The sequence below is a fragment of the Pteropus alecto genome, unplaced genomic scaffold (assembly GCF_000325575.1).
Source record: "Pteropus alecto unplaced genomic scaffold, ASM32557v1 scaffold92, whole genome shotgun sequence".
Taxonomy (NCBI): domain Eukaryota; kingdom Metazoa; phylum Chordata; class Mammalia; order Chiroptera; family Pteropodidae; genus Pteropus; species Pteropus alecto.
In genome coordinates, this window is record NW_006432447.1 from 7,191,381 (window position 1) to 7,219,071 (window position 27,691).

The window sequence follows — 27,691 nt, forward strand, 5'->3', positions numbered from 1 at the left end:
TAACATGATCACTTAATTATTTTGAAAGGATCATTTAACATAAAGACTTCATTTAGGTATTTAGCATATTTAACATAAGGACTTCAAAATTTGTTAAGTAGATATTTGTTTAGTGGGTGGCAGGATATGGTGTCAAACACAATATATCACGAAACTTTCTCATAAGGGAGATATAAAATACATTATACATAACATCCATGTTATTTCTCCTCATAACAGACTGGAGAGATAGAGAAAGTATTTTAGAAAGCATGATCAGGAAAGGCATCTCTGAGGAGGTGACATTTTAATTGTTTTCATTGAAATGAGGGATCAAGTCAGGCGAAGACCTGGAAGAAGAGTATTCCAAGCAGTGAGAACAAGAGCAAAGCCTCTAAATGAGGTCATGCTTAGCTTGTTCCAGTCCTAGCAAGACAGCAGGAGTGGCTAGAGGAAAGTAAGCAAAAGGGGTGAGAGGTAGAAGGTGAGGGTGGAGAGACAGGCAGGGGCCAGACTCTGTGGTCTTGGCCATCATAAAAATGTAGACTTTATTCTGAGTGTGCTGGGAGGCCATTGGAGGTTTTGAGCAGAGTGACATGACCTGATTTATACTGGGTGCAGAGAATGGATTTAGTGCAAGAGAGGGAGAAGGAACCACTTAAGCAGCTTCTGCAGAGGTCTAGGTGAAAGGTGATGGTAGTTTCCAATAGTGAAAAGGTTGGATTTGAGATGAATTTTGAAAATAGAGTTTATAGGACTTAAGTACAGGTGACTAATTTCAGGTGCTTATTTCATTTTTTTCTTTCAGTCAATAAAAGAGTTCCAATCAGAAGAATATCTTCAGGTTATTACAGAAGAAGAAGCATTGGAGATAAAGGAAAATGATAGATCACTTTATATCTGTGACCCTTTTAGTGGCGTTGCCTTTGATCACCTCAAAGAGGTTTGCTAACGTCTATCTTTATTTGGTTTGTTTCTGCTTTAGTGAACATAAGTTCTTCACTGATCACAAAGTATTATGCAAATTATGAATGCAGAGGAATCCTTTGGTTTGGGGAGACCAGAATATTTTTAAAGGCTAATTATAAGCTTTTGTTATATGTAATTTTTATACTTCAAGAGACTTAACTTCGCTTAGTATAAGTGAACCCTATAGTAATGAAGCATTTTGCTGATGGAGTTCTACTGTGATTAAACTCAGTGTGTTTGCAAGATAGTTCAGGAAAAAGTAATAAAGAGTAGGAAAAGACTTCAACATAATGTTTAGTTACTTACTGTCTTGCCTGTGTGCTCTTGCATGTAGAATTTTAGTACCGATACCTTGTGTGGGATCTGAAAATTTATATGCTAAAAGGAAGCGTTTTGGTGATGAGTATTGCTAATATACCAGTGAGCCATCTTATTTCTCTTTGTTGATTCTAGAGTCTACTGACTCATTACTTTTTTGGTGTCTGGACAAGAGAGAAGCATTGAAATAAAAGTAAACTGGCTGTAATCCCATCCAGATTACAAAGAAGTGATTCTTGTTTGAAGGAGAAGAAAACGTAGATGAGTAGGTAGATGCAGTATCTGCACAATTTATGGAAGGTCTGTGCCCACTTTTGCCAATAGCATTGCTAGTCTTAGCTTCCCTTTGGAAATAACACTGCTTGTCAGAAAGAATGAATAACATCAAAAACTCAGTTTTCTTGTGGCTGACCAAAAAGATAGCAATAATCGTTTACTATGTAGCTATTTAAATTAGTTGTGCAGTGGTGACTTTAACAACTGAAGGCTTTTTAGTCTGGTTGAATATGCTAGTGTTGAGCAAGACTGTCACCTTTCTTAACTCAATTATCAATGAAAATGAAAGGTCATGTTTTGAGTAACCTTAATATCTTAAGAGAAGTCTTTGTGGGGTCTTCCTTGGAAAGACTTTGAGTTGCAGACAAAGTATTTTTTAAAATGTAGAAACTGCCTAGGATTGTACTTTTTGGTGACATAAGAGGTGTTTTAGAGGGGGTTATTTAGGCTTATACTTTTCAGCTGCTTCATTGGTTGGATGCTTTATTTGAAAAATATGGATTTTTCTTAATTATTGTAGCATAAGACTGTTACTTATAACCCCTTATTAAGATTGTGTTTGTTTCAGAGATTAAAATTTTAATGGCAATAATGAGTGGGTATAGCTCTTGGAGCTTACTTCTTTTCATAGCCTTCATCATTTGGTTTGCTTTTGTGTGTGTGTTTATTGTGTAGTGTGTCTGAGAAATTATATAATGGTTTCTATTTTTTCTCAACTATCTGGTGATTTTTATGCAGTGGTCATCAACTTCTATAAAAAATTGGTAAATTTTACAAAATGTAATTTTATAAGACTGGAGGTCTATTCTTACTAAACTTTTTCTTTTTATAGCTTGGCTGCAGAATTGTTGGTCCTCAAGTAGTCATATTTTGTATGCACCACCAGCGATGTGTCCCAAGAGCAGAACATCCAGTTTATAATATGGTTATGTGTGATGTTACTGTATCTTGTACGAGCCTGGAAAAAGACAAAAGGGTGGGTATTGAAGTGTTGAGGAATGTCATGATCAATATATCAGTATTTTTCTACACTTAATTTTTCACTGTGTGGAATATACTTTGAAAGATCTTGTACTTGGTGTTCGTGGCTTATAACAAAGTCAACATACGACAGTGTATATGTTATTTTTTAATAAATCGAATTCAGTGGAATCTGTTTTATTGAAAACTGGCTAATTGAAGTTTTTTTGTTTTGATTTAAAATACAAATAAAATCCTCATCATGCAGGATGTGCACAGATGACCATATAGACTGGTAGCTAATTCCGTTATTATTTGGAAAAAAAAAAAAAAAAAAGGATTCTAAGAGAGCTATATAATATATTTTGTTATAGAATTTACATATTTTAAAATATATGGTATTAAACATATTACTTGTTATAGAAGTAACAGTTAACTTCATGGAGTTGAAAGAAACAGGAAAATAATGTATAAAGGTAATTTTTAAATTTATAATTCATATTTATCTTGCAAAAAGTAATTTGGTTAATTATTAACTGTAGTAGTGAGAAACATTTGCATTGAGGCTAACAACAATGAAAGATATTTATGGGGTATTGTATAAAAAATAGAAGGGAGATTGTTTGTTTTAGTATTAATATATTTTCTTTTGCACCTATAGGAAGAAGTTCATAAATACGTACAAATGATGGGTGGACGTGTATACAGAGATCTTAATGTATCAGTAACCCACCTTATTGCCGGAGAAGTTGGTAGCAAAAAATATTTAGTCGCTGCAAACCTGAAGAAACCTATTTTGCTTCCTTCTTGGATAAAAACACTTTGGGAGAAGTCACAAGAGAAGTAAGAAAGGCATTTAGATAGTGTCTAAATTTGAAAAATGATACATTCAATCATTTTGGCTGATGGTGGGTTTTCGTAGAGGAGATTTTATGGTAACTTTTTTGGATTTGTTATCCACTGAAAGCAAAAGAGCAGAATCTAGAAGCTGTGATCAGTGTAGAATGTGATAGGTGGAATGGGCTATGCGTTCAGCATTAGCTACAAGGAAAGAAATGCTGTGGTAATGAAATTGTTTTCATCAGTAAATGTTTGTAAAATAGTTGAGAAAATCACTGTACTAGCTATAACTCTCATGTTGCTTTATCCTTCAGTACTGTCTCCATATGTTAAGATGGAGAGCAAGTTAGCCATTTTGGCAGTTGAATTCTCTCCCAAAGTGGGTAAATGTAAGGTGGAATATAACCTTATATAAGCCATTAACTGGGATGTGACCATTCAGTAGTTGTGAATTGAGCCCATTTTATGTACCTGGCCTGAGCTTAGGCAGTTGGTATATGTCGTGAGCAAATAGGACAGCATCTCTGCCCTCATGGAGCTTAGAGCATATTTCAAAGGCTAGAATTAAGTTTCCCCTAAAATTAGATTAACAACCCTGAGTTAACCGTTTGAATTAAATAGACATTTTTCCAGTCTTCTTTCAACACTGTCCAGCACATCCTAAACATGTCTCCACGTTGGCACCCTCACTCCCGGTCTGACTTTTATCAACACATTTGCCTAGTATGGCAACAAAATGATATTTTTGTTGGTATTCTGCCCCAAATCATTGCATATTATTTATATAGCAAATGGGAGGATAAAAAGTCCATTTTTCTAGTAGGCAAACAAAGAACCTTTGAGTTTTTCAGGAGAGATTCAGACTTAAAAATTTTGGAAAATACACCGCTTTGACCTGCATGGACTTAGAGTTAATGAAATATTTTGCCTTAAAACAGTTTTGAGGGACATTACTTTTTACTAGAGACATGGTCTTGAGCTAGATGAGCAATTAGTGTAATTCTGAGTGTCTGTTCACTTAAAAATAATTGAAATCCTAAAAAATGAGAGCGTTAGTGATATATTAGTGGCATATTTAATATGTTAATTTGTTTCCTTTTTACCAATTTGTTTATTTAATACGTTAATTTGTTTCCTTTTTACCAATTTGTTTTCACCAGAAAAATAGCAAGATATACTGATATAAACATGGAAGATTTCAAGTGTCCTATTTTTCTGGGTTGCATAATCTGTGTAACTGGCTTGTGTGGCTCGGACAGAAAGACAGTTCAGCAACTCACAGTTAAGCATGGAGGTCAATACATGGGACAATTGAAAATGAATGACTGTACACACCTCATTGTGCAAGAACCAAAAGGTAAAACTGTATTTTCCAAGTGGACAAATGCACATTTTTCTCTAACATTTAACATTTTAAGGTCTTTAAAGAATAGCTTTTGCTTCTGACATGTCATAAATCTAGTATGGGATTTTATTTCCCCTAAAATCTTACAAAGATAGTTTGGTTTACAGTCTGTAGAAAAATTACATGACTGTTCTAGTGTTTATCCAGGTAATTGAACAAGTATATTAAAAATAAATTTCCTGTGATGTTTTATCTAAATTAATTATCAGATCTTTCCATGTTTAAAAAAAGCCCCCTACACAGTTACCAGATACTTAAGAGATAGGACACTTGGATGGATAACAAGAAAGGTAGTAGCTAAATTACATTTCTCTCTAATAACACATTTTAAAGGCTTGGCTTAGTTTTTAATTGAATCAGCATTACTGAACGAACTATGAGTTTTAACTTGAAGATAAACCTTGCAGAACATGAGGCAGTTAAAAGAAAACTATATTACCAATGAGAAGAATTCCTTAAAATACTATTAATTTTGGTGTTCTGTAACCTTTGTATCTATTCTAGAGAATATTTTTTACCAACACCATTGAAATATGTAAAAATGGATGAGAGAAGAATTTTGTTAATATTTTTATTATCTCATTATCTATACTGTGTTTTATTCAGCTACCTACATAAGAAATAAACTTAGAAAAAAATATTGTTAAAATAAATCAGCAATTGTCCTTAAGTCAGAATTTTGAATATGGTCAATTATGATTGTGATTATGATCTGAGGGCAGTTCAGCTCTTGGCTCTCACGACTAAAAAAAAACTTTCATGTTATTGTTTATTACATGTTGACCTCAATTTCTCTATGATGCAGTTTCAAAATACATTGTGTTAAAAGATTTTTAAGGCAATAAAAGGATATATTTTTAAATAATTTAGTTATCGATCTAATTGAATATCTGTCCTGGGCTTCAAGTAGAATCCAGTTGACATAGGAATAGTCTATTCAAAGCTGGTAATTTTATATTGTGAATATTTATAATTTTCAGTTTTATGCAGTCTTATTAATACCACGTAATTCTGTGAGTTACCCCACGTCACAGATAAAGAAACTGGTTTAAAGAAATTGAGTCATGGAGGCTATACTGAAACCAAGTCTAATATATCAGTTATCCCACAGTTGCCTCTGACTCTATATAATTTTGTAAAGCTAAACCCTTTCACATAACGTGTATTTACACAACTTGTAGAAAATATAATTGCATAATAACCTAAAATGTTACTTTTGAATATACTTTTAGCATACTATTTAAGAGTAATTACTGGTAACTTTAATTTTGTCTTGGGTAGGTTTTTTTTATAACCTATCATAATTTGAATATTGCTGCCAAGAAAGAGTTTAATGGTTTGCATTTCTCTCTCTCACTTTCTTAACGAACATGATAGGTCAAAAATATGAATGTGCCAAGCGATGGAATGTACACTGTGTGACCACGCAGTGGTTTTTTGACAGTGTTGAGAAAGGTTTTTGTCAAGATGAATCCATGTATAGGACAGAGCCTATCCTGGAAACAAAGACTGTGCCTGATACGTCAACTCCTACTGGTCAGATCAACACAACTGATGGTTAGTCTCATTCGGATTAAAGTAAACAATCAGTTTTCTATGTAAGAATTGATTTGTTAATAGGATCAATGAGATATAGTAGGGAATTCTATCTTTTCTTACAGTGCTTCCAGGCATAGTTATATAATAAAATAACCAAATTGTATGAAAAATAGTCCAGAATTCCTGATATATCTTTTTATAATGAATGCATACATTCTTTCATACCCTGACGTAATGCAGAAGGTGATTAAAGAAGGAATACTAACAGATAAAGACTTAAAATAAAAACTTAATTTTTTAAAACTAGACTGATAGGCAAATATTATTAGTCTTTATTAGTTTGCTGCAATTGTAGTAGATCATCTGTTTGTATAAAATTTAAAACCCTTTCTATTTTTAGGTGCCATGTTGGCAATTTAACCAATATTTATAAATTTTTTTCAAATGTAAGCTTCCTGGACCTTACAGCCAGAAACTTCAGATTTTTATTGGAAACAAATAAATATATTTTTATTTAAATAAGGTATGAACCTTAATTAGTTTTATTTTCTCTTTCATACTTTGCCACCAAGATTTTAGTAAAAACACTTGAATCTTACTTTGAAAATTATTCATAGCCCTATGTGTATAAAAAAAATTAATCTATAAGAAAATATGTAATCACAGTTATTTTATCATAAATTTATACATCTTTGTTTAATATGTAGGTCGTACTCTTTCGGATGTCAGCCATATTTCCAACATTAATGCAAGTTGCGTAAATGAATCAATATGTAATTCAGTTCTTAATAGCAAAGTGGAGTCTACACTTGAAAATCTAGAAAATCTGGATGTCAGTGCATTTCAAGCACCTGAAGATTTATTAGATGGTTGTCGGGTATGTCTTTATTATGTAATGATTGTAATAAGTTACAACATACAATAAGTACTTCCTAGTCTGACTTTGAAGGCCCTTTCAGAATTGGGCTTGCTCCTTTTGTCTACCTAAACCCTGCACACTAACTAAGTAGATACACTTATTAGGTCATGTCCATCCTTTAGCTGTCAGGGTCCATCTACCTGGGATGTAACTTTATCTGTCATCCTTCAAAGTTCTTATCAGTTTTCCACTCTTCTCTGAACCCTTTTAACTACATTAAACTTTCTACCTACTGTGTTTTGAGATCACTTAGTTTCTAAACTTTTATTTATAGCTATCATAGTATGCTAGACTATGCTAATCATTTCACATATATTATTAATATGTTGTATATAATCTCATTTAATTCCCACAAATAACTAAAATGGGTGTTATCCTGAAGCTGAGACTTAGAGGATTAAAATTTTTGTTCAGAGTCACGGACCTTACGTAGCCAGCCATCAACTACAAGGCTTGTATTTCTAACCAACTATTAGACCCACTGCTCTGTTTAATATATCTTGGGCTATTTAAATTTTTAGTGTATGAATAACTATCTTAAAAATGCCTCGATGGAAACATATGCTGTAGATCTCCTAGAGCTGAATACTTACTTAATGTATTCCTACTTGTAGAATGAATAGGCTATGCGTTAATTCTCAAAGAGTAGCAAAGATTTAACCCATTTTATTGTTAAGAAAGGAAACTGGGCAAATTACCTTACCCTTCTATATTTTTAAAACTTATCAACTTACTGGCAGAAAACAAAGTGTCTTATGTAATCTTTTTTCCTCAATCTCTACTAATTCTAGATATGACTTCATTATTCTTTACTTATAGGAAATGTATGATTTTTAATTTTTGTTAAAATATACTCTAATGGATGTTATTTAGTTTGAGGTATAAATGCAATTAGGAGTAGATAGGTCATTCTTAAGAAATTTTTTAAAAGACACGTAAAATTGAAAAAGACTTATACTGATTAAATTAGTTTAATATATACATATATAGTTAAAAATAAATTATTGCATAAGTATTCACAAAGCATTGTACTTATCTCTTTGCCTTAAATTTTTTTGTTTAATTAACTGAAAAGATCTCAATTTATAGGTAAGGAAGTTGATTTAAAGAGCCTAAGTAGCTTGCCATGGGCACGTGGTTAATCATTGACAGCTGAACCAAAATTTAAACCTGGATTTTCTGAATTCAGACTTAACTCCAATTTGTTTCTGTAATTATTTTAAAATTTATGAATAGTAAAATATTCACAATTGAAGAAGCTACCTGTATTTTTGAAATTGCAGTACACTAATATTTAGAAGATAATTGAATTCTGGCCTTTATATAAAGCCTCAAAATACTTACCAAGTGTCTACTGTGAAGGATGATAATGCTATGGGATTATGAAGAAGTGATAAAAATCAAAATTTAAGAATTATTAAAATATTAAAATTTCAGAAAATACTCTTTAATATATTTTAAAATGTACACAAGAATTGTCTTACAATAGGTTTTTATATATAGTTTTAATATATATGTTTCTATTGAGAAATAAACCATCTTACATGCCTTAGTCTAAAGTAAACATTTTCTTTCTTCGCAGATATATCTTTGTGGTTTCAGTGGCAGAAAACTAGATAAACTGAGAAGGCTTATTAACAGTGGAGGTGGAGTTCGTTTTAATCAGCTCAATGAAGATGTAACTCATGTTATTGTGGGAGATTATGATGATGAATTGAAGCAGTTTTGGGATAAATCAGCCCACAGGTTTTGTTGGTTTTTAATTCAAAGCAATTGCTACTCTGCAATGATTTTTCTTAAAATTGCATGTCCGTGGAAACTGCATGGCAAGTGGGATGATGGTCTTTATAGTTTAAACTAATATATAACTATGTATTATTTTCATAGGCCTCACGTAGTGGGAGCAAAATGGTTGCTAGAGTGTTTTAGTAAAGGTTATATGCTTCCTGAAGAGCCATATGTCCATGCTAACTACCAGCCAGTGGAAATTCCAGTTTCCGATCAACCTGAAAGTAAAACAGCCCTTTTAAAAAAGAACAGCAGCCTTTCTAAGAAAGACTTTGCTCCTAATGAAAAGCATGACCAAGCTGATGAAGATCTGCTCTCTCAATATGTAAATAAGAACGCAACTGTAGGTAAGAAATAGTTGGTTAGTATTTATAATCGTTAAGAAATATTTTAGTAGCAGAATACCTACATATGTGATTTCTACCAGGTTTTCTGGATTTTAAGTTAAACTAACCTTTTGCTTCCCTTAAAGTTTTATATTACTTCTAAGCAGGCCTCCTCTTCTCTCTTCAACTCAGCAGCTCCACTTTGATCTCTTTTATAGACTGGCATCCCTTATGTTTGTGAGAGTTTGTAACAACATGAGCTTTTATTTTAATCTTGTAGCAAATGTCTCACTAGGTTATCGGGGTCTTTAATGCATGCAGTGCTGCACTGTGGGCTACTCGCTGCCCCCAGTAAGGTAGTCTTCTCAGTGCGATAAGGGAAATTGCCAGTGAAGAGTTGTGAACAACTCTTTAAAAAGTTATGAAATATTTCACACATCCAACAAAATATAAATAATAATATGAGCAGTAACTGTAAATTACTGTCTAGCTTTAAAAAAACAGAATATTCTACTATGCCGAAAAGCTTCTTGTGAATCCCTCCCCATTTTATTTTTAGAGTTTACAACCTGTGTGTATATCTATAAACAATATGTATACTGTTTCATTTTGTGTATATTTTAACTTACATAAACGGTATATGGTATGTACTATCTTGCTACACTCCCTGGAATGTGAGAGAGATCTATCTAATCCAAGTAACTGGTTATGAATATGCCACACTGCTCTGAACATACCGTAATTTATCCATTTCTCCCACCTATGGACACTTTATTATGTCTTTGCCAATATGAACAGTGTTTCTGAGATTGTTCTTATGCACACCTCTATGACATGAGTAAGAATTTTTCTAGAGTGGGTGTGGTTAATCCATGAGATTTGTACATAGTCGACTTTTTTACATAATGCACATTATGTAACAGTAATGAGTAAGGGTTCCTGTTGCACATCATTTCAACATTTAGTATTTCTTGTAAGGCTTGAAATATCTGCCAATTTAACTTGTATAAATTTAGTAAGATCTCATACTGATTACTAATAAGATGGAGTTCTTTTGAATGTTATTTGGCTATGATATTTTAAGGTAGTTGAATTTTTCAATCTATTTTGTGCTTTGTGATCTTCTATTTTATATTTTCCTACCCAGTTATTCTCACACACACACACACACACACACAAACACACACACACACACGTGTATATATAGTTTAGAAGTCTTAAACTTTTGCTTTTCCACATTTATGTCTTCAATCCATGTGGAGTTGATTTTTGTTTGATATGAAGTGTTGAGATTGTATTTTATACATATAGAAATCACTTGTTTTCCATACTGTTTGTTGAATAGTCCATCATGTATTAAAGATCTATTAATGTGGGAATCTGTGTTTGGTCTTTCTATTCCATTGAGATACCACACTGATTAACGATCTTATTATAATAGTCATCTAAATATGTTTTGATATCTGAGATGAAAAGACTCTAGTTTTCTTTATAGGTGTCTCAGCTATTCTTGGACCTTTGTTTCTATACAAAAATTTTTTAAATTAGTTTGCACAAAATCAGTATGAAAATTTGGTTGGAATTGTATTGAATTTATAATATGGAGGAGAATTGACATCTTTACAATGAAAAGATCTTCCTGTCCATGACTATAGAATGTCACCATATAGTTTTTATCTTTTTTTAATGTTTTTCAATAAAATGTAATAACTACATGCATATGATCCTAAAAATGCTAAGTAAGAACTATTCCTAATTTCTTTTCCCTCTGTTATGTTTATTTGTTCTTTTTGATATCTTATATCTCTTAAAGTTACATTTTGAACTGTTTTCTGGTATATAAGAATGAAATATTTTGAATATTGATTTCAAGTCTCAATTTAAACTTCTATAGAATAGTTTATTGAATTTTTTTTAATTGTAAATTATACAAAACATGAAATTTACTATTTTAACCATTTTTAGGTGTACAGTCAATGGTGCTAATTATATTCACGTTATTGTGCTGCCATCCATCCCAGAACTTTATCTTCCCAGATTGAAACTATACTCATTAAACAGTTAACTCTCCATTTCCACCCCCTCCTCACCCACCCAGCCCTCAGTAACCACCAATCTATTTTCTGTCTCTATGAATTTGACTGTTGTAGGTAGCTCATATAATATTTGTCCCTTTGTGGCTGGCTCATTTCACGTAGCATAATGTCTTTAAGATTCGTCCATGTTTTAGCATGTGTCAGAATTTCGTTCTTTTTTAAAGTTGAGTAATATTCCATTTATGTATAAACCACATTTTGTTTAACCATCCGTTGTTGGACACATGGGTTCTTTCCACCTTTTGGCTATTATGAATAATGGGGCTGTGAACATTGGTGTACAGATATCTTCTGTTCAAGCCCCAGCATTCACTTCTTTTGAATATATTCCCAGAAGTGGAATCGATGGATCATATGGTAATTCTGTTTGGTTTTTTGAGAAACCACCATGCTGTTTTCATAGCCCTATACCGTTTTACTTTTCCACAAGCAGTGCACAAGGGTTCCAGTTTCTCCACATCTTCACCAATATTTTTTATTTCGTTGTTTTTTTTCTAATAAAAGCCATCCTAATAGACACGAAGAGGCATCTCATTGTGTTTTTGATTTACATTTACCTGAAGATTAGTGATGTTGAGGATCTTTTCATGTGTTTATCGGCCATCTGTATGTCTTTGGAGAAACATCTATTCATGTCCTTTGTTTTTTAATTGCGATGATTTTTTATTCTTGAGCTGTAGGAGTTTTTATGTATATATATTCTGAATATTAACCCCTTATCAGATATATGATTTGCAGATACTTTCCCCATTCTTTGGGTTGCCTTTTTGCTCTGTCTTTGATGCACAAAAGTTTTTAATTTTGATGAAGTCCAATTTATCTCTTTTCTGTTTGTGCTTTTGATGTCATGTTAAAGAAATCATTGCCAAATCTAATGTCATGAAACTTTTCTCCTGTGTTTTCTTCTAAGAGTTTTATAGTTTTGTTCTTATTTAGGGCTTTGATCAGGATGTTGATGTTTACTAAATATTTTTCCTGTATGGAATGATCATACGGTTTTTTTCCTTTAATGTAGTAGATATGTTAGTTTTTATATTATTCAATCAGGTTTAAATTCTTTTGGAAGATATATTCATCCTTTTTATACATTATTATACTTCGTTTACTAATGTTTAGAATTTTATCTGTCATTGTGAGAGTAGTCTATAATTTTCCTTTTCATGTTCTCTTTCCTGGGTTTTGTTATTAGTTGATAAAATGGTGAATTATTCTCTCTTTAAAATCTCAGAAAAACTTAGTGTAAGATTGGAGTTCTCTAATATTTGAACGTATGGTGAAACTCATCTAACTGGTCCTAGTATTTCCTTGTAGGATGATTTTGTAGTACTGGTTTGTTTAATGGATATGGGATTATTTATTTCTTCTTGAATCAACTTTAGTAACCAATGGGAAGTTTCTAGGAAGCTTAAAGACTGGTTTTGTTAGTCTTTTCAACAAGCCAGTTTTTGATTTTTTTGTTTCTGTTTTATTTATTCTTTGATCCTTTTTCCCCTTTTATTCTCTAATTTCTTAAGTGGCATAATTTGTTTTTTGTAGTCTTTCTTTTTATCTAGGCATTTATGTCTATATATTTCTCTGAAAATATTGACTTAAGTACAGGATATTTTATGTGGCATTTTGTAATTGTTCTATTCTAGATATTTTTCTAATTTTATTATATCGTTGGTCTATGAAGTATTTAGGAGGTGGTTTTCATAAATGTTCTTCTGTGCCTCAGAAAAATGTTTTCTGTGATCGAAGGTTTTTATACATTAAGTTTTGTCTATGGAATAATGAAATAGATGTGTTAGACTCCTCCACTATAATGGTGGCCTTGTCAGTTTATCCCTGCACTGTCAAATTTAGTTTTTTTAATGTATTTTGAAATTTTATTACACGGTAATCTTTATTTTCCTAATGACCTAAAATTGATTTTGTCTGATAATACAGCTGTCCCTCCCTCATGTGGGTCAGTATTTAGTATGACTGACTTTTTCTTTTAACTGTAAATTTGGTTGATTTACACTTGCTGTTATTTGTGATATATTTTGATTATTTTCTACCATCTTATTTTGTATTTGGTTCCATTTTTCTGTTTCCTTATATTTTTTAAAGATTTTTGCCTACTTTTGAATGAATTGAGCTTGCCCCCTCCCACCCCAAATCCCACTCTAAACTTTATGCTTCCCTCCTCTAATTTGGAAGTTATGTATACTATTTATATTTTCAGTGGTTACCCTTGGAAGTTTAATGTGCACCATAACTTAAAATCTAAAGTTATTCAGAATTTTTATCTTCCTCTTGAATAATACTGAAGAGGAATTTTCCACTCAAATGGCTAACCTTGTAACCAGCTCTTTGTTCTGCTTCTATAGACATGCTTGCCGCATAGGCCGAAGGGCAGGGTGACCTCGAGATCAACTGAAGACTCACCCTCCTCTTTGCTTGTTCTGTCTAGATAACAGATGTCTCCCCTTTGCTTGTTTGTGGATAAGCCCTATAAGAGGTTACCCCTGAGTTTGAGGCCCAGATCTTCAGAGTACTACCTCTTCTGAGATCACCGTCATAATAAACCTGAGTTCTCCAACTCTCTGAGTGGTGCTTGGTTTCTCGTCAGTCTGATTTTTCTCCAACAATACAAGAACCTTATAACACTTCTTCACTACTGACAACATCCCCCTATACGTGTACTTACTAATACACTCAGCTTATGTGATTTTTGTCTGATATTTTCTTTGTCTTTTTTAATGTTACAATTATTGTTGTTACTGTCTTATTTATATGGTCAATATTTTTTGATTTGCCAACATGTTTATTTCTTTTCTCCCTATTCCTTGTTGCATCTGAGACCTCTCTTCTGGACTCATTTTCTTTCCTCCTGAAATGTATCCTTTAGAAATTCCTTCATTTCTGTTAATGACTTTATTTTGCCTTTGTCCTTAAAAAGACAGTTCTACTAGGTATACAGTTCTAGACAGCTCTTTGGAGATGCTATTTTTTTATAATTCATGTCCATGGCTGCTATATAAGAAGTCAGATGTCAGTTTAATTTGTCATTCTTTTGTAAAAACTCTTATCTTTTTTCCTCTAGCTATTTTTAACATCTTTTATTTTTCGTGTCCTAGAGTGTTATTTATTTGTCCTCATGGAATTCATTGTACTTTCTAAATGCAAGAATTAGTGACTTTTTTTCTTCTAAATTTTTTTTATGTATTATCTCTTTGAATATTGCTACTCCCCCAATCTCTGTATTCTCTAACTCCCTTATCTCTGTGTATAGGTTACTTAACCTGTTCTTCTAATGTCATTATTTTGTCTTTCTGTGATTTATTGTGTGATTTTTCAGATTTTCCTTCCAAATCACTATTTCTCTGTTCAGCTATTGCCTAACATGTTTAACTCATTTATTAAAATTTCAATGATTATTTTTTATATCTGTAAGTTCTAGTTCTTTTAATAGATTGTTACTCTCTCGTGTGTTCTGTTCTTTATTTAGAACACAGTTAAACCTATTGCAATATCTGAATGGAGGGGAGGGGAATTCTCTTGATTGTTGTTCATGGCGCCTGGGTTTTTTGTATGTTTTGTGGTATTTGTCATAAACTCATTCTTATTTGGACTCTAGGAATTCTAAGAAGGCTGGACTTAGGGTTTGTTCCTCCAGAAAAGAATCAGGTTAAATTTGCCAGGAACCTAGGAATATCCCAACTCAGGACACCTCTAAGTTAGTTTATTGGCCAGACGTTTCTTGGACCATCAAGATTGTGTAAATTTGTTCCCTAACCTACTTTGAGGACCAGCCCATGATGACAGATTCTCAGGAGAGCCATTTTTTTTTCTTGACCCAAAGCCAAATTCAAGTGTACCCACTCTCCTTTTTCAGGGTATATTTGTTATTTGTTGTCAGTTGATCGGTTGTGGTCATTTTTACTGAAGGCATTTCCCTTCATTGTTTCTAGGGTTTGTTTCTTACAGTGTATTCTGGCCTACTGCTAATTTGTGTGAGACCAAAGACTTGAGTCTTGTCCCTCCCTGTGATATCTTTCAATTCTAAGAGTCTAGGTTCCAGAGTAGCATCCGGGTAACCATTAGCTTGGGTAACCAACCACCTGATGCTCTAGATTCATGCTATTTCATTTTTAGCCCTTGAGGATTTCTCTTGGTCTCTTGCAAACTCAGGTATGCATTTATAAGTATGCCTTTAATATTTTATCCTATATTTTCATATATGTTTTCACTTATTCTGTATTATCCTATATCCTATGTTTTACAGTAAGAGCATGTCAAATTTCTAGCCTACCATACTTCTAGAAGGGAATTTCCAGTATTTTTTTACCCACACTATTTCTGTTCATGGTGTACTACAAAATTGATTTTTGTCAGACCAGTTGCTTATGCTTTAGGAATGCATCATATCAAGAGATCATTCTAATCTTATAGGTTCTGGTATAAAGAAACCACAGACTGACCAGAAGTAGTTTCATGCACTGTCCTTCAGCAAGGCCAGTACTTAGTAGAGGCAGGTGATCTTCCTTTCTAAGGCAGCTAATGGTCTACTGACTTTAAAAGGATCTGATGACAGTAAATCTCAGTGAATCCTCAAGTACCTTAAAAAGAATGTAATCAGGTATTTTACAGTTACTTTTTAAAGCAAAATTACTTTTGATTCAAGAAAACTTTGAATAATAGGTTCATCAAAAAATGACTGTGGGCTTCTGAATGAGGTCTGTTTGAAAAAGAAGTTCTACTGCTAAAATAAGTGGAAAGAACTGCTGTAGAACTTGTTAATTTATTCTGAGTCTCTTAATAACTGTAGGGTTTTACTTACAGTTTACAAGAACTTGTTATTTCTAGTTCGTTTTATAGTGATAGTCTAAAATTCCCCAGGGTTTCTTCTTTCTTCTCATCTCACCAGCAATATATAGACCTCAAACAAAGTTGGGTTTTTTTCCTCCTAGGTGTGATTGTAAAATAATTATAATTGCAAAACAAAATTGTTTTCACATTTTATATCAAGAATAGCTATTTAAAAACTACTTTGCAGAATGTTTTATAGTATGTCACCTTTATTTCCATAAAAGCTTACTTATCTCCATATATCTCTATAAATTGGAAATATACTATTATCTTTTATTCATTACAGTATGAAACGGAGGGTCAGAGAGTTACGTGACTTACTCATAGTAAATGCTCTAGACAAAACCGTGCTGCTTCAGAATGTCAATTAGAGCAGTTTAAATACTTGCGTTAAGTAGGAATGTTACGTGTGTGTGTGTGTGCGTGTGTGTGTTGTTAAGTAGTTTAAAAGAAAAAATGTTAATGTCTATTGGAGATGAGGATAGAAATAAGATGCCACTAGAACATAATGTTGTGGATCCTGGAGTCAGACAGACTGGTTTCTGTCTCATTTCAGCCACTTAATAACTATGACCATAGGCAAGTTATGTAACCTCTTTAAATCTGAGATTTCTCTCTAAGAAAGAGTATAGATGTACCAGTAGTATCAACCGTATAGTATCATGAGCATTAATTACATGCATGTAAAACACTTAGGCACAGTGCATGTATAAATGAATAAATGAAGAGTTCTTGGATAGCTTCTGGGCTTATTGGAATCCAATAAAGCAAAACTTGGCATACTTTTTTTTGGAAAGGCTGGACAGTAAATATTTTAGGCTTTTCCAGCCACATTCTGTTTCTGTCACATACTCTGTTTTGTTCTATTTTTAACAACAGTTTTTTAAAATGTAAAAAGTCATTTTTAACCTATAGGCTGTGGGCCCAATTTAGCTCTTAGGCTATAGTTTGCTGGTCCCTACCATAAAATGTTACATTCCAACACAGTTCCACCAGAGTTTTCAAAACTAAGTTTTTACCTCTTAAACTTTTAGCCTTGATTTGATAACATTTATTGTGTATTAGGAACTATGTATTTGAGTTATTGACATTTATATTTTTATATAAGCTATGTTTTTTTCTTCTACCCATTAATCATCCAGCTTCATCCTAAAATGAAGTATTTGAGACCATTTGCTTGGGTCCTTGATCTTTTAAGAAATCTTAGTAGAAGCTAAGTAGCTACAATTTCAGTATGAAACATTTTAGGAATTTTTGAAAAAGAAGTAACCATAGTTCTCTTATTATTATATTTGTACAGTTATTTCCAAGTAAAGGGCTTGACCATTTAGGACTGTTACTTCTATTTTTTCTTTAATGAGATTTTCTCAATTGTGAATTATCTAAACCAGTTTTGGAACTAAGGCCCATGGAGTTATTAGAGCTTCATAATTTTCAACTAATTGGAGTTTCTAGTACACTAGGAGGGCTTAGAACAGTAATGTGATAGCTGTTGTCCTTCCTGATGCACGGTGGTAATAATGACAACACTTGGTAGCCCAGAAGATGCAGTGGGTTCGTACCCTTTATCTTTGTATACTTCTTAAAGCCTTCATTTTGTTAAGTGTGGTCACAGTTCTCTATGTTACCTTAATATCCTTGCTTGGAAATAAATTTTAACTATAAGATAAATTATCTGTTAGAAAACATTTCTTTTTTCTTTCCAGTTGAAGCCATGAAGTCTGAAGTTGGGACCTTTAATGATACTACTCATGTTGAGCCTTTTAATGACTCCACTCATATTTCTCTGCAAGAAGAAAACCAAACTTCTGTCAGTCATTGCCTCCCTGACGCTTCTACGATTACTGAAGAAGGTTTATTTAGCCAAAAGAGTTTCCTTGTTTTCGGTTTTAGTAATGAAAATGAATCTAATATTGCAAATATCATACAGGAAAATGCTGGAAAAATGGTGTCCCTTCAGAGCAGAATTGTTGCTGATTATGCTGTGGTTCCTCTGCTGGGGTGTGAAGTAGAAGCAACTGTGGGAGACGTTGTTACAAATACATGGCTGGTAAGAAAATACTGTAGCAGTTGAAATATAGTATTGAAGGATATCTGAATGCCAGGAGTGTTCATGTTTATTTCTTAGGCAGTTCAATTTAGGTAAATTGGTATTCAGATATAAGCAGAGTATGGATTTTGCTTTTAGCAAAGGCAATTCTAAAATATGAAAACGTTCAAGCTTCTTGGTCCTAATCTTGATAGAGTAGAGGTTATTGTTTCTCAGGGGCCAGCAGCAGCAATCCTTCTTAGGGAGTTACTCCAAGTCAGCTCATATGATTTTTGTCTTCCCTGTTTTCTCAAAACCAAAGCATGACAGGCACTTTTGTATTATTCCATCTTGTTGGCTTATCACTGGTAACTTTACCTTCCAAGAATTAAGAGGAAAAATTATAAACTAATACAGTGGAAGAAATTAAGCGTAAAGCCATATTTAGTAACTTCAACGACAAGTCTAGCTGATTTTAATATCCTTAATATTTTAGAATATAATATTTAATATAATGAATTGATGTATATATTGCTTTAAATATTATAATTTGAAGTGTATTAAGAATGAGCATACCCAAGTTTATAATAAAGTAAAATTGCTCTTAATCTAAACTAAAATTACTTCTGCTGTAACTAGACCAGTGTTAACCACTGGTTGCTTATTTCGGGGTGATGTTATTGTTTCTCTTCTTTTTAAAAGGTGGCTTGTATAGACTATCAGACTTTATTTGATCCGAAGTCGAATCCTCTCTTCATGCCAGTCCCAGTAATGGCAGGAATGACTCCTTTACAGAATTGTGTTATTTCATTCAGCCAGTGTGCAGGAGCAGAAAAAGATTCGTTGACATTCTTAGCAAAACACCTTGGAGCAAGGTATGTAGTATTTTTAGTGTACCTGCCACCTTGGTATACTTTTATTTGTTTCAAATTATTGGAGAGCATTCAGATTAGTCTTTGGCTGGGTGTCTATAATATTTATGGGTAGCGTGTAGTGTCTCTGTGTGATGGCTCAAAGTGGGAGAGGGGAGCATGCTACTAGATGGATGCCTGGGGAGTCTTAAGACTACAGGCATTAGTGCTTACCTGCCAGGAAGGAGAATATTTAAACATGATACTTAGGCCATTATGGAATATTGCTTGCCAAAGTAGTATTCCCTTCCACATGCCATTTGGTTGATTTATTCTTTTTCACTTGCATCCATTGTTCCTGTGGTTTTCAGCCAGAAACGCAAACATTAAACAGGAGTAATGAATACTTTGAGAGAAAAAAATGAATTCAAAAGTTACTTCCAAAGTCCAGATTAACCCTAAGTGAGCATTAGATGATGACTGTTTTAAGAGGAAGTAGAAAACTGTTAATATCAGTAAATGTAAATGAACCAAACTTTTACATCAAAAGTTATTTTAGATTAGATTACGAAGTAACACTTAAAATTTAAACGAGAGACGCACCTAAAACAAAGTGATTCAAAATATTTGAGGGAAAAAGATTGGCAAAGATTTGTCAAGTAAATGCAAACAGAAAGAAAGGAGGAGTTGCAATTTTAATGTCAGACGAGTTTGGATTCAAATCAAAAGGCATCAAACAAGAAAAACACTGTAAATAAAGAGTGCTGTTCACACTTTATTTAGAGCATGACTGTTATTCATAAAACAAAAATAGATATAAGGAGTATTTGACAGAAGTACGCTATTTGTAGGAGACGTTAATTCCCATCTTTTACTTCATGACAGGTCAGATAGAAAACAAGGATAGATTTAAATAGCATAGTTAGATATCGACCCTGAAACAGTGACCATACCTTTTCAAATCCCTGTGGAACACTCCTAAATGTTACCCATAAAGAAATTGTCCACAAAAAAATACCTCAGTGAATTCTGCGAAGTAGAGTGAAGACCATATTCTCTGACAACAATGCAAAAAACTAGAGATGAATGCTAGAAAGCGAAAAGATCTTATCAACTGGACATTTTAGAAATGCTTTTAATAACTCTTGGTTCAAAGGGGAATTCAAAAGCATTTACAAGCTACTGTAGAAATCATTTTCAACCCAGTAATAACAGGGGATCCCACTGCCTAGATTGTGGCCTTAAAGTACCATTTCCCACTAAAACTAAAGCTTAAAGAAATGATTAATTCCAGATCTGGAGCAGAAAAGGTATCCAAATAGTGACTACTCTTAAAAGAGAGAAAAGGGTTGTAATTGAGAACAGACACGCTGAAGAGATTCCGGAGTGACTGGCAAGACTTTGTCTTCTGACATGGGTGGTGGATATAAGGGTTTTCACCTTATAATAATACATTAAATTGTATGTTTCCTTTTTTTGCTGTGTTCTGTCTAAACAATAAAAAGGTTTTTAAAAAAGTAAAATTGCAGAAAATAACAATAACCTGACAACAGACTCTATGGGGTGCAAATAAAGCAGTACCCAGAAAAATTCAGTAAAGTGGCTATGTAGAAAATTACTATAGAGAAATCATTGACCTTCATGTATACGACCAATTAGAAGAGGTAATGAAAATAAAGGCCTCCTGCTTGGTCTACACTGAGGTAAAATACCTAGCAGCAAGTGTAACTTGAAACTTGGAAAAACTACAGAAACTTGTAAAATGCTATTGAGGGAAGCAGAATAAGACTTGAACAGTAAGAAAAATGGACGTTTTTGGAAAGGAAAATTAAATATTATAAAGAAGTTTCTGTTATCTCCTGTGTTAATGTATAAATTTAACATGATCCCAATAAAAATGCCAACACATTTTTTTAGGAAGGGCAATAATCAAACTAATTCTTAAATTTATAAAAGATTAGCAAGCAGGAAAGTCATGAAAACTCTGAAATACAGTTCGTAGTTATTTAAGTATATTTTATAAAACCTCACTAAATAATAGTATGGTCATAAGTAGCAGAAAGTTCAGTGAACAAACAGAAAGTCTAGAAATAGACCCAAATACACATAGGAATTTAGCATAGTAAAAGCAATATTTCCAGTTATTGAGGAAAAGATGGTTTATTCAATAAATAGGATTCAATAAAGTTAGTGTGACATCTCATACCAAAATAAGTCCCAAATGGATTAGTGGGTTAAATATGAAAAATGAAACAATGAAAATACTGGGAGAAATGTAGAATATTAAATTTTAGAATTGAGGAATTTGAACATAAAACCCAGAAGTCAAAAGAAATGACTGAATTCTGTTTATACCTCAAGTGGTGGACTCCTGTTTCTGCCCTATATTCTGTGTTTAATATTCTGGGATCTTAAGCAAGTCAGTTTCTCTATATTTTTCCCCTGGTTGTATCTTTACAATATTTTGTAAAATATTGGTATTTCACAAATACTAAGAGGATCAAACGCACTTATATTTGAAAATGCTTTGAGCAGTTGTAACGGGCTAAAAAGATAGAACGTGTTATTCAGATGCTTTCTTTGATCTTCTAGTTGTTCATGGCTCCTTTTTGGAAGAAAGGCCAAGTCCGGTGGGTGATGACTAAGGAGGAAGTTTTTCTGTTTTTTTTCTTGAAAGTCTCGTTTAATTAACGTGCTTATGTTTCTATAAAAAGTTGAATTGTAGCAATACGTTTTTATCATAGAGTAAGTGTTTGCAAGGGGATTAGCCTGTTTTTAAGCTATATGTAGAACCAAATTTTAATCAGTATTTTCTTATACTTAGAACTTTAATAATACTATCGTATTAGAAACTGCATTCTTAGTTTGCTGGCTTATTGTGCATATGACCATTTTCTTTTCTTTAAATATAACTTTCAGCGTTCAAGAATTCTTTGTTCGCAAATACAATGCGAAGAAAGGCATGTTTGCCAGCACACATCTTATATTGAAAGAGCCAGGTGGTTCTAAATATGAAGCTGCCAAGAAGTGGAATTTACCGGCTGTCACGATAGCTTGGCTTTTGGAGACTGCTAGAATGGGAAAGAGAGCAAATGAGAGCCATTTTCTGATTGAAAATGCACCTAAAAAAGGTTAATACTTTGTTTTGTTCTTTTATCTATATGTTTTTACAATTTGATGGTTTCTGGGATATCAGTGTGCCAAAGCTTGATTTTAGGGAAAGGTCATCGATTTCTACTTTTCACGTTGGGTGCAGGGAGCCACTGTTGGGCATTCATTAGTGGCTGGTGAAATAAATGTGTGCTTATAGCACAAATGTTTAATTTGTATCTGTACTATCAGTTGTAGGCACTATCTGAAAACTAGAGGATACAAAACAGTGTAGGAGCATTCCAGAGTCTCAGTGTTTGAAGTCTAAAGATGTGAGCGTGGCCCTCTTGCTGTTCTTTCTATGGCTCACACCGACATACCGTGTACTTGGCGATCTCTCTTCCCCTCATCTTGGGACTTTTTTCTAGCCCACCTCATGCTCGCCTATTCCTCCTCCTTGCCTTTCAGTTCTCAAAGTTGGATGTCACTTCCCCTGGGAGGCCTTCCTTGACTCACCAAGTATGGCCTTTGTCTTGCCATCACACCCTGTATTATACCTTTTTTAGCTGTTATCCCAGTATTATAACTAGTTTACTTTCATGTCCTCCGATTCAACTATAAGCTCTAAAAAGGCAAGAAATATGCATGTCTTTGGCATGTATTTTCATTGTGTAGTATTGGGCCTGGTGTGGAGTAGCCATCTAATAATTGTTTTCATTAAATCTTGAAAAAGTTATTAGCCCCTCTTGTAAGATGGTGGCATCCCTGGGCAAACTTCAAGGACAAGTCAGCAGCTCGGGAATGGCTCTCAGAGCTATTATCTAGACAGACTGGAAATTTTATACCTGAGGCCAGGTGATGTTTAGTTCATATTAAAGTTTCATTAAGGACTTTCCATAAATTTGACTCTAGTTATTAACTCTTGAGTACATGTAGTTGGAAATTTCTTTTTACTCTGCCTTTAACTAAGATGACATTTATTTATACCATTTTTGGCAAATTGTGAAGTTTATTGAGACTATTTTAAGTTACAAGATGAAACGAGAAGTCTAGTTTCATTCATTATTTGATTCAGTTGATGTGCTTGTCTAACTCTACATATTTTAATGTATTATCTGGTTTGTTTCTTGGAAAGTAGGTATATAACTCTGTGGTTTAAAGTGCGCTTGAGAATTCACATGAAAACCAGATAAAAACCTCACTTCTTATGGGCCTCTTTAGAGACAAAAGATGAAATCAGTGGCTCACATTTGTTTCTTTTCTTTTTAAACCTCTAGAGCAAAGTTTAGAAACTGAAATAACAAATGGAGTAAATCTGAATCCACATACTCCAAAGCATCCCGCCACCCACCTGGAAACTCAGAAAAAAGCCGTTACACCTTTAGATATGAACTACTTTCAGAGTAAAGCTTTCCGTGCTGTGGTCTCGCAGCACACGGAGCAGGTTTCCTCCTCCCCAGCTGGAGGACAGCCACCCCAGAAGGAGCCCTTGTTACACCTGGACACACCATCAAAATTTCTGTGCAAGGACAAACTCTTCAAGCCTTCCTTTGATGTGAAGGTAAGTAAGGTTTATAAAAAACAGCCCTGGAGTTAACCGTTTCATAGTTTGTAAAGTTTTAAAGCACCATATTCTCCATCACCTCTAAAGTTTGGAGTAGCAAATTTTCCAGAGATGTTGAGAAGTAGATTCCTATTTTGAGTTCCAGTATATAACCAGGGTTGAGGTACTGGCTAGAGATATATACGTGTGGTGTGAAAGCAGGACATCTGGGTTCAAGTCTTAGACCTGTCATGAACAGTATCACTCTACGCAGATTATTTAACATATATGAGTTATTGGTTTCCTCTTTTACACAGAGAGGATACTATCACTTGCTCTGAAAACTCAGATTTATCATAAGGATCAAATGAAATGGTGAGATGAAGTAATTACATAAACTATCCAATAATATTATCATTGCTACTTATGTTTCAATACTAGGATTACACCTAGTGCTTGCTTTCTGAAAAAAATCTCTATTATCACCTTTTCAATCATGTCCTTTAAAAAGATGAGTTAAATCTGTACTTTTGTTTGATCTCCTAAGCGCTAGAATATGGCTCCCTTTCTGAAAAATATCATTTCTCAAATCAAGGGCTAATTTAACTTTCTCAGATGGTTTCCCATTATTTCCCAAAGGTGATTTTCTTCACTGTTCCTTGAGTAGCTTTTCGCCTTTCAAGTGGCTATTCAAACCATTGTCTGAGATTTTTTAGCCATGAATCTTTGCAAAATTATTGTACCATTCATCTATTAAAGTTTTCCTCATAGGATATTAAGAAACAACATTTTAATAATTTTTACTAGTATGTTTTGGAGCAGATTTATAAAGTTTACAGATTGTTGATCTTCAGAAAATATAAATTAATACCTGAGACAATTTTCTCCAAGCTAAATCTTCAATTAAATCTCTTCTGAAGAAACACGTTGTACTGTAATTATCACTGCTCCCTGTGCCTTAAGAAATGGGAAAACCACTGGTTTGGGAACTGTGAGATCTAGAATAGACTTCTGCTTTACCTCTTGCTGCTTTTTAAGGCAAGTCAGCCTCTTTGGGCTTCATAATTTATTCTCTCCTTTAAAATCATGGAATATATATACATGATCTCTAAGGTCTCATAGATCACAGTCTTTGAATGGTCAATGAAATAATATTAGTAGGCAAGAAAATAATAGAAATATTTTCAGTCATTCAGCCATTCTTTAGCTTCCTTGCTGTAGAAAACTGATGGTTCTGAAATAGTCTCCGTAAAAGTACAAAACATGTTTACAAGTTTTGTGTTTAGAGTCATAGTTTATTTAGCAGTGTTTTTCTTTTTTTTTTTTTTTTTCCTTTTTTGGTGATAAATAATACTTCATCTTATAATCAGTGGTTCTTCAAATTATAATATGGTATATTGAATTTTATCTCTGAAAACAGAGAAGCACCTATGGGATAATCACAAGATTGAACATATATTAGGCCTCAAATAAAAAAAAAACAAAAACACTTCTTATTTAAACTTAATTTTTAATTGACACACATCAGAAAAGTACAACAGATGCATTGCTGTATGAAATATCAGTGTCAACAGTTGGGAAGCCACTATACATATTCAGAAGGAGATCACTGCCAGTGCTTTAGAGCCTTCCTCCCACCCCTTCCCTGTCACTGTTTCCCCTTCTGGAAAGGTGACACTCCTGACTTCTGTCACTGTAACTTCGTTATGCTTGTTTTTGACTTTTAAATAGATAAAACCATAATATTCTTTTGAGTCTGTCATTTTTTGTTCAACCTTCATTTGGAAGATTCGTCCATGTTGCTTACCTCTAACTGTAGTTCATTGATTTTATTAATGTATATTATTTCGTTATATGGATATACCTCAGTTTACACATTTAAGCAGTTACTAGTTTTTTGCTCTTACAGCTATGAGCATTCGTCTGCATGTCTCTTAGAATACGTTTACAATGCATTTCTTTTTGGTATATACCTAGAAGTGAAATGGCTAGGTTTTATTTCAGCTTTGGTAGAGACTGACAAACTGGCAAAGTGGTTGTACTACCAATTTATATTCCACCAATAGTGTATTGAGCACCCAGTGTTCCCCATCATTGCTACCCGAGGTAGCATTCATTGTTTTTTGAAGTTGTTACTTGGAAATAATACCTAACTTACATGAAGATGCAAAATAAAAATAGTACAAGCTAAATGTTCATACCCTTTACTCAGATATGCAGAGTTTTCATTAATTTCCAGATGAAAGGGTTTTCTTTTTCATTTTTAATTTCTAGTTTTATTGCATTAGGATCAAAGTGTAGTTTATACTCTTTCTACTTCACAGAACTTACTGATCTTTTCTTTGTACCCTGATATGTGATCAGTTTTTCAGAACATTCCTGATTTTTTAAAATGTTTCTCGAGAAGATGTATTCTCTATTAAGGTGTAGTGTTTGATATATACCCACACCCCCCGCCCCTCCCACACACAAAAGATCTAGCTTATTGATTATGTAATTTAGAACTTTTACCTCCTCTCCTATTTTTTGTTCACTTAGCCAGTCTCATTCTAAGTGGTATTTTCAAATTTCCTAATATTAACGTGTTTCTGTTTATCCTTGCATCTCATGCCGTTTGTTTTAAATATATAATTGCTGTGTTAGCTAGTACATAGATATTAATAACTGCTGTGTGAGTTGGAATGTGTCCTTTGTCTCATTTAGTGCTCTTTGGCTTGAAGTCTACTGCAGTATCAGAGTCTCACTCCCTGTTCTCTAATTGTTTTCATTTGCCTCATAAGTGTGTGCATTCCTTCGTTTTTAGCCTTTTCGGATTGCTGTGTTTTAAGTTTGTCTCCTCTGTATAGCATAGAGTTGAGTTTTGCTTTATGAGCCATTTCGCAAATTTTTTTCTTTCAGTTAGTCAAATTAAGTCCATTCACATTTGATAGGACTTATACTTGGCCTCAATTCTGTCATATATCATGTCGTAATTACTTTGTGATTATGTTATATACATATATATGTGTTTCTTAACTTGTGTCCTCTTTGTATTTTGTGCCCGCCCCGTCCTCCCCCGCCCCCACCTTTGGTATTTAGGAAAAAGTTTGTTTGTTTTATTCCCATGGTTATCTTTATATTAATATTTCTTATAGTGCCCTTAATCCCCCTTCTTAATCTTTTGTCAGTTTTAAAATACGCATTTTAACTACTTATTGCTTCTATTGCAGTCAATAATATTTTTTCTGTGTTCTATTTTTAATTATATTTTTTGACTGTCAGAAAATAAAATATTTATATATTCTTCAGCTTGTGGACCTCACCCTTGTTTTGCCTTAACTCTACAAACAAATGTATGAAATGCTTACTGTCTGTCTTTTGTGAAGCTTCCTGTCACTTTTGGTGCGACGAAGTTCATCCTCCAGGAGATTCCTCAGGAAAGGCACATGTGTGCAATATTTCCTGAGCTTGGCACATCCTAACTTCTACTCAGGCCTTGATTCTTCAGCAGATTTTTTTGGATGTACTATTCTTGGTTTGCATTTTCCGCTTGTGTTTCCTGAAAATGCTGCTCCCACTGCTGGACTGCTTTGTGTGCATTGTTTTTGAAAAATTCTGATGTCAGTAATTATTTTATCTTTGTTATTTCATCATTTTGCCTGAAGGCTATGTGGCTTTTTCTTTTAAGTCTAATAGTTTTACAAGGATGTGTCTAGGTATTGATCATTCTCAATCAGTTTTCCTTAGTACATGGTAGGTTTTTAAATATTTAGAATTTGGTTCCTTCTTCAAATTTTTGAGCTGGGAGATTAGAATAATGGAGCTGCATTGAGCTGAGTTGATTAGAAAGAGTTGAGATTGGGGCCTAAATATCAAGAGTTCATTGTTTTGGATGCAAAGTTTGAGATGCCTGTTAGAAATCCAAGTACTACTATCAAGTAGACAGTT

The 27,691-nt window shown here is 33.4% G+C and overlaps 1 protein-coding gene across 2 annotated transcripts in view; it reads left to right on the plus strand.

Annotated features, from left to right (window-relative positions):
- TOPBP1 (DNA topoisomerase II binding protein 1) overlaps positions 1–27,691 on the plus strand; it is a 54,291-nt gene that overhangs the window by 2,176 nt on the left and 24,424 nt on the right. The window contains exons 1-13 of one of the 2 annotated variants that reach the window (XM_006907236.3): positions 789–922; positions 1,402–1,566; positions 2,375–2,518; positions 3,164–3,345; positions 4,503–4,699; positions 6,125–6,304; positions 6,994–7,163; positions 8,788–8,951; positions 9,093–9,340; positions 17,958–18,301; positions 18,983–19,155; positions 22,051–22,262; positions 23,499–23,782. In XM_006907236.3, coding sequence (XP_006907298.1) covers positions 1,540–1,566; positions 2,375–2,518; positions 3,164–3,345; positions 4,503–4,699; positions 6,125–6,304; positions 6,994–7,163; positions 8,788–8,951; positions 9,093–9,340; positions 17,958–18,301; positions 18,983–19,155; positions 22,051–22,262; positions 23,499–23,782 — 2,325 coding nt within the window. In that variant the 5' untranslated portion in view covers positions 789–922; positions 1,402–1,539. Of the gene's footprint in view, positions 1–787; positions 923–1,401; positions 1,567–2,374; positions 2,519–3,163; positions 3,346–4,502; positions 4,700–6,124; positions 6,305–6,993; positions 7,164–8,787; positions 8,952–9,092; positions 9,341–17,957; positions 18,302–18,982; positions 19,156–22,050; positions 22,263–23,498; positions 23,783–27,691 lie in introns of those variants that run through there. The other variant, XM_006907235.2, reaches the window with a different exon arrangement.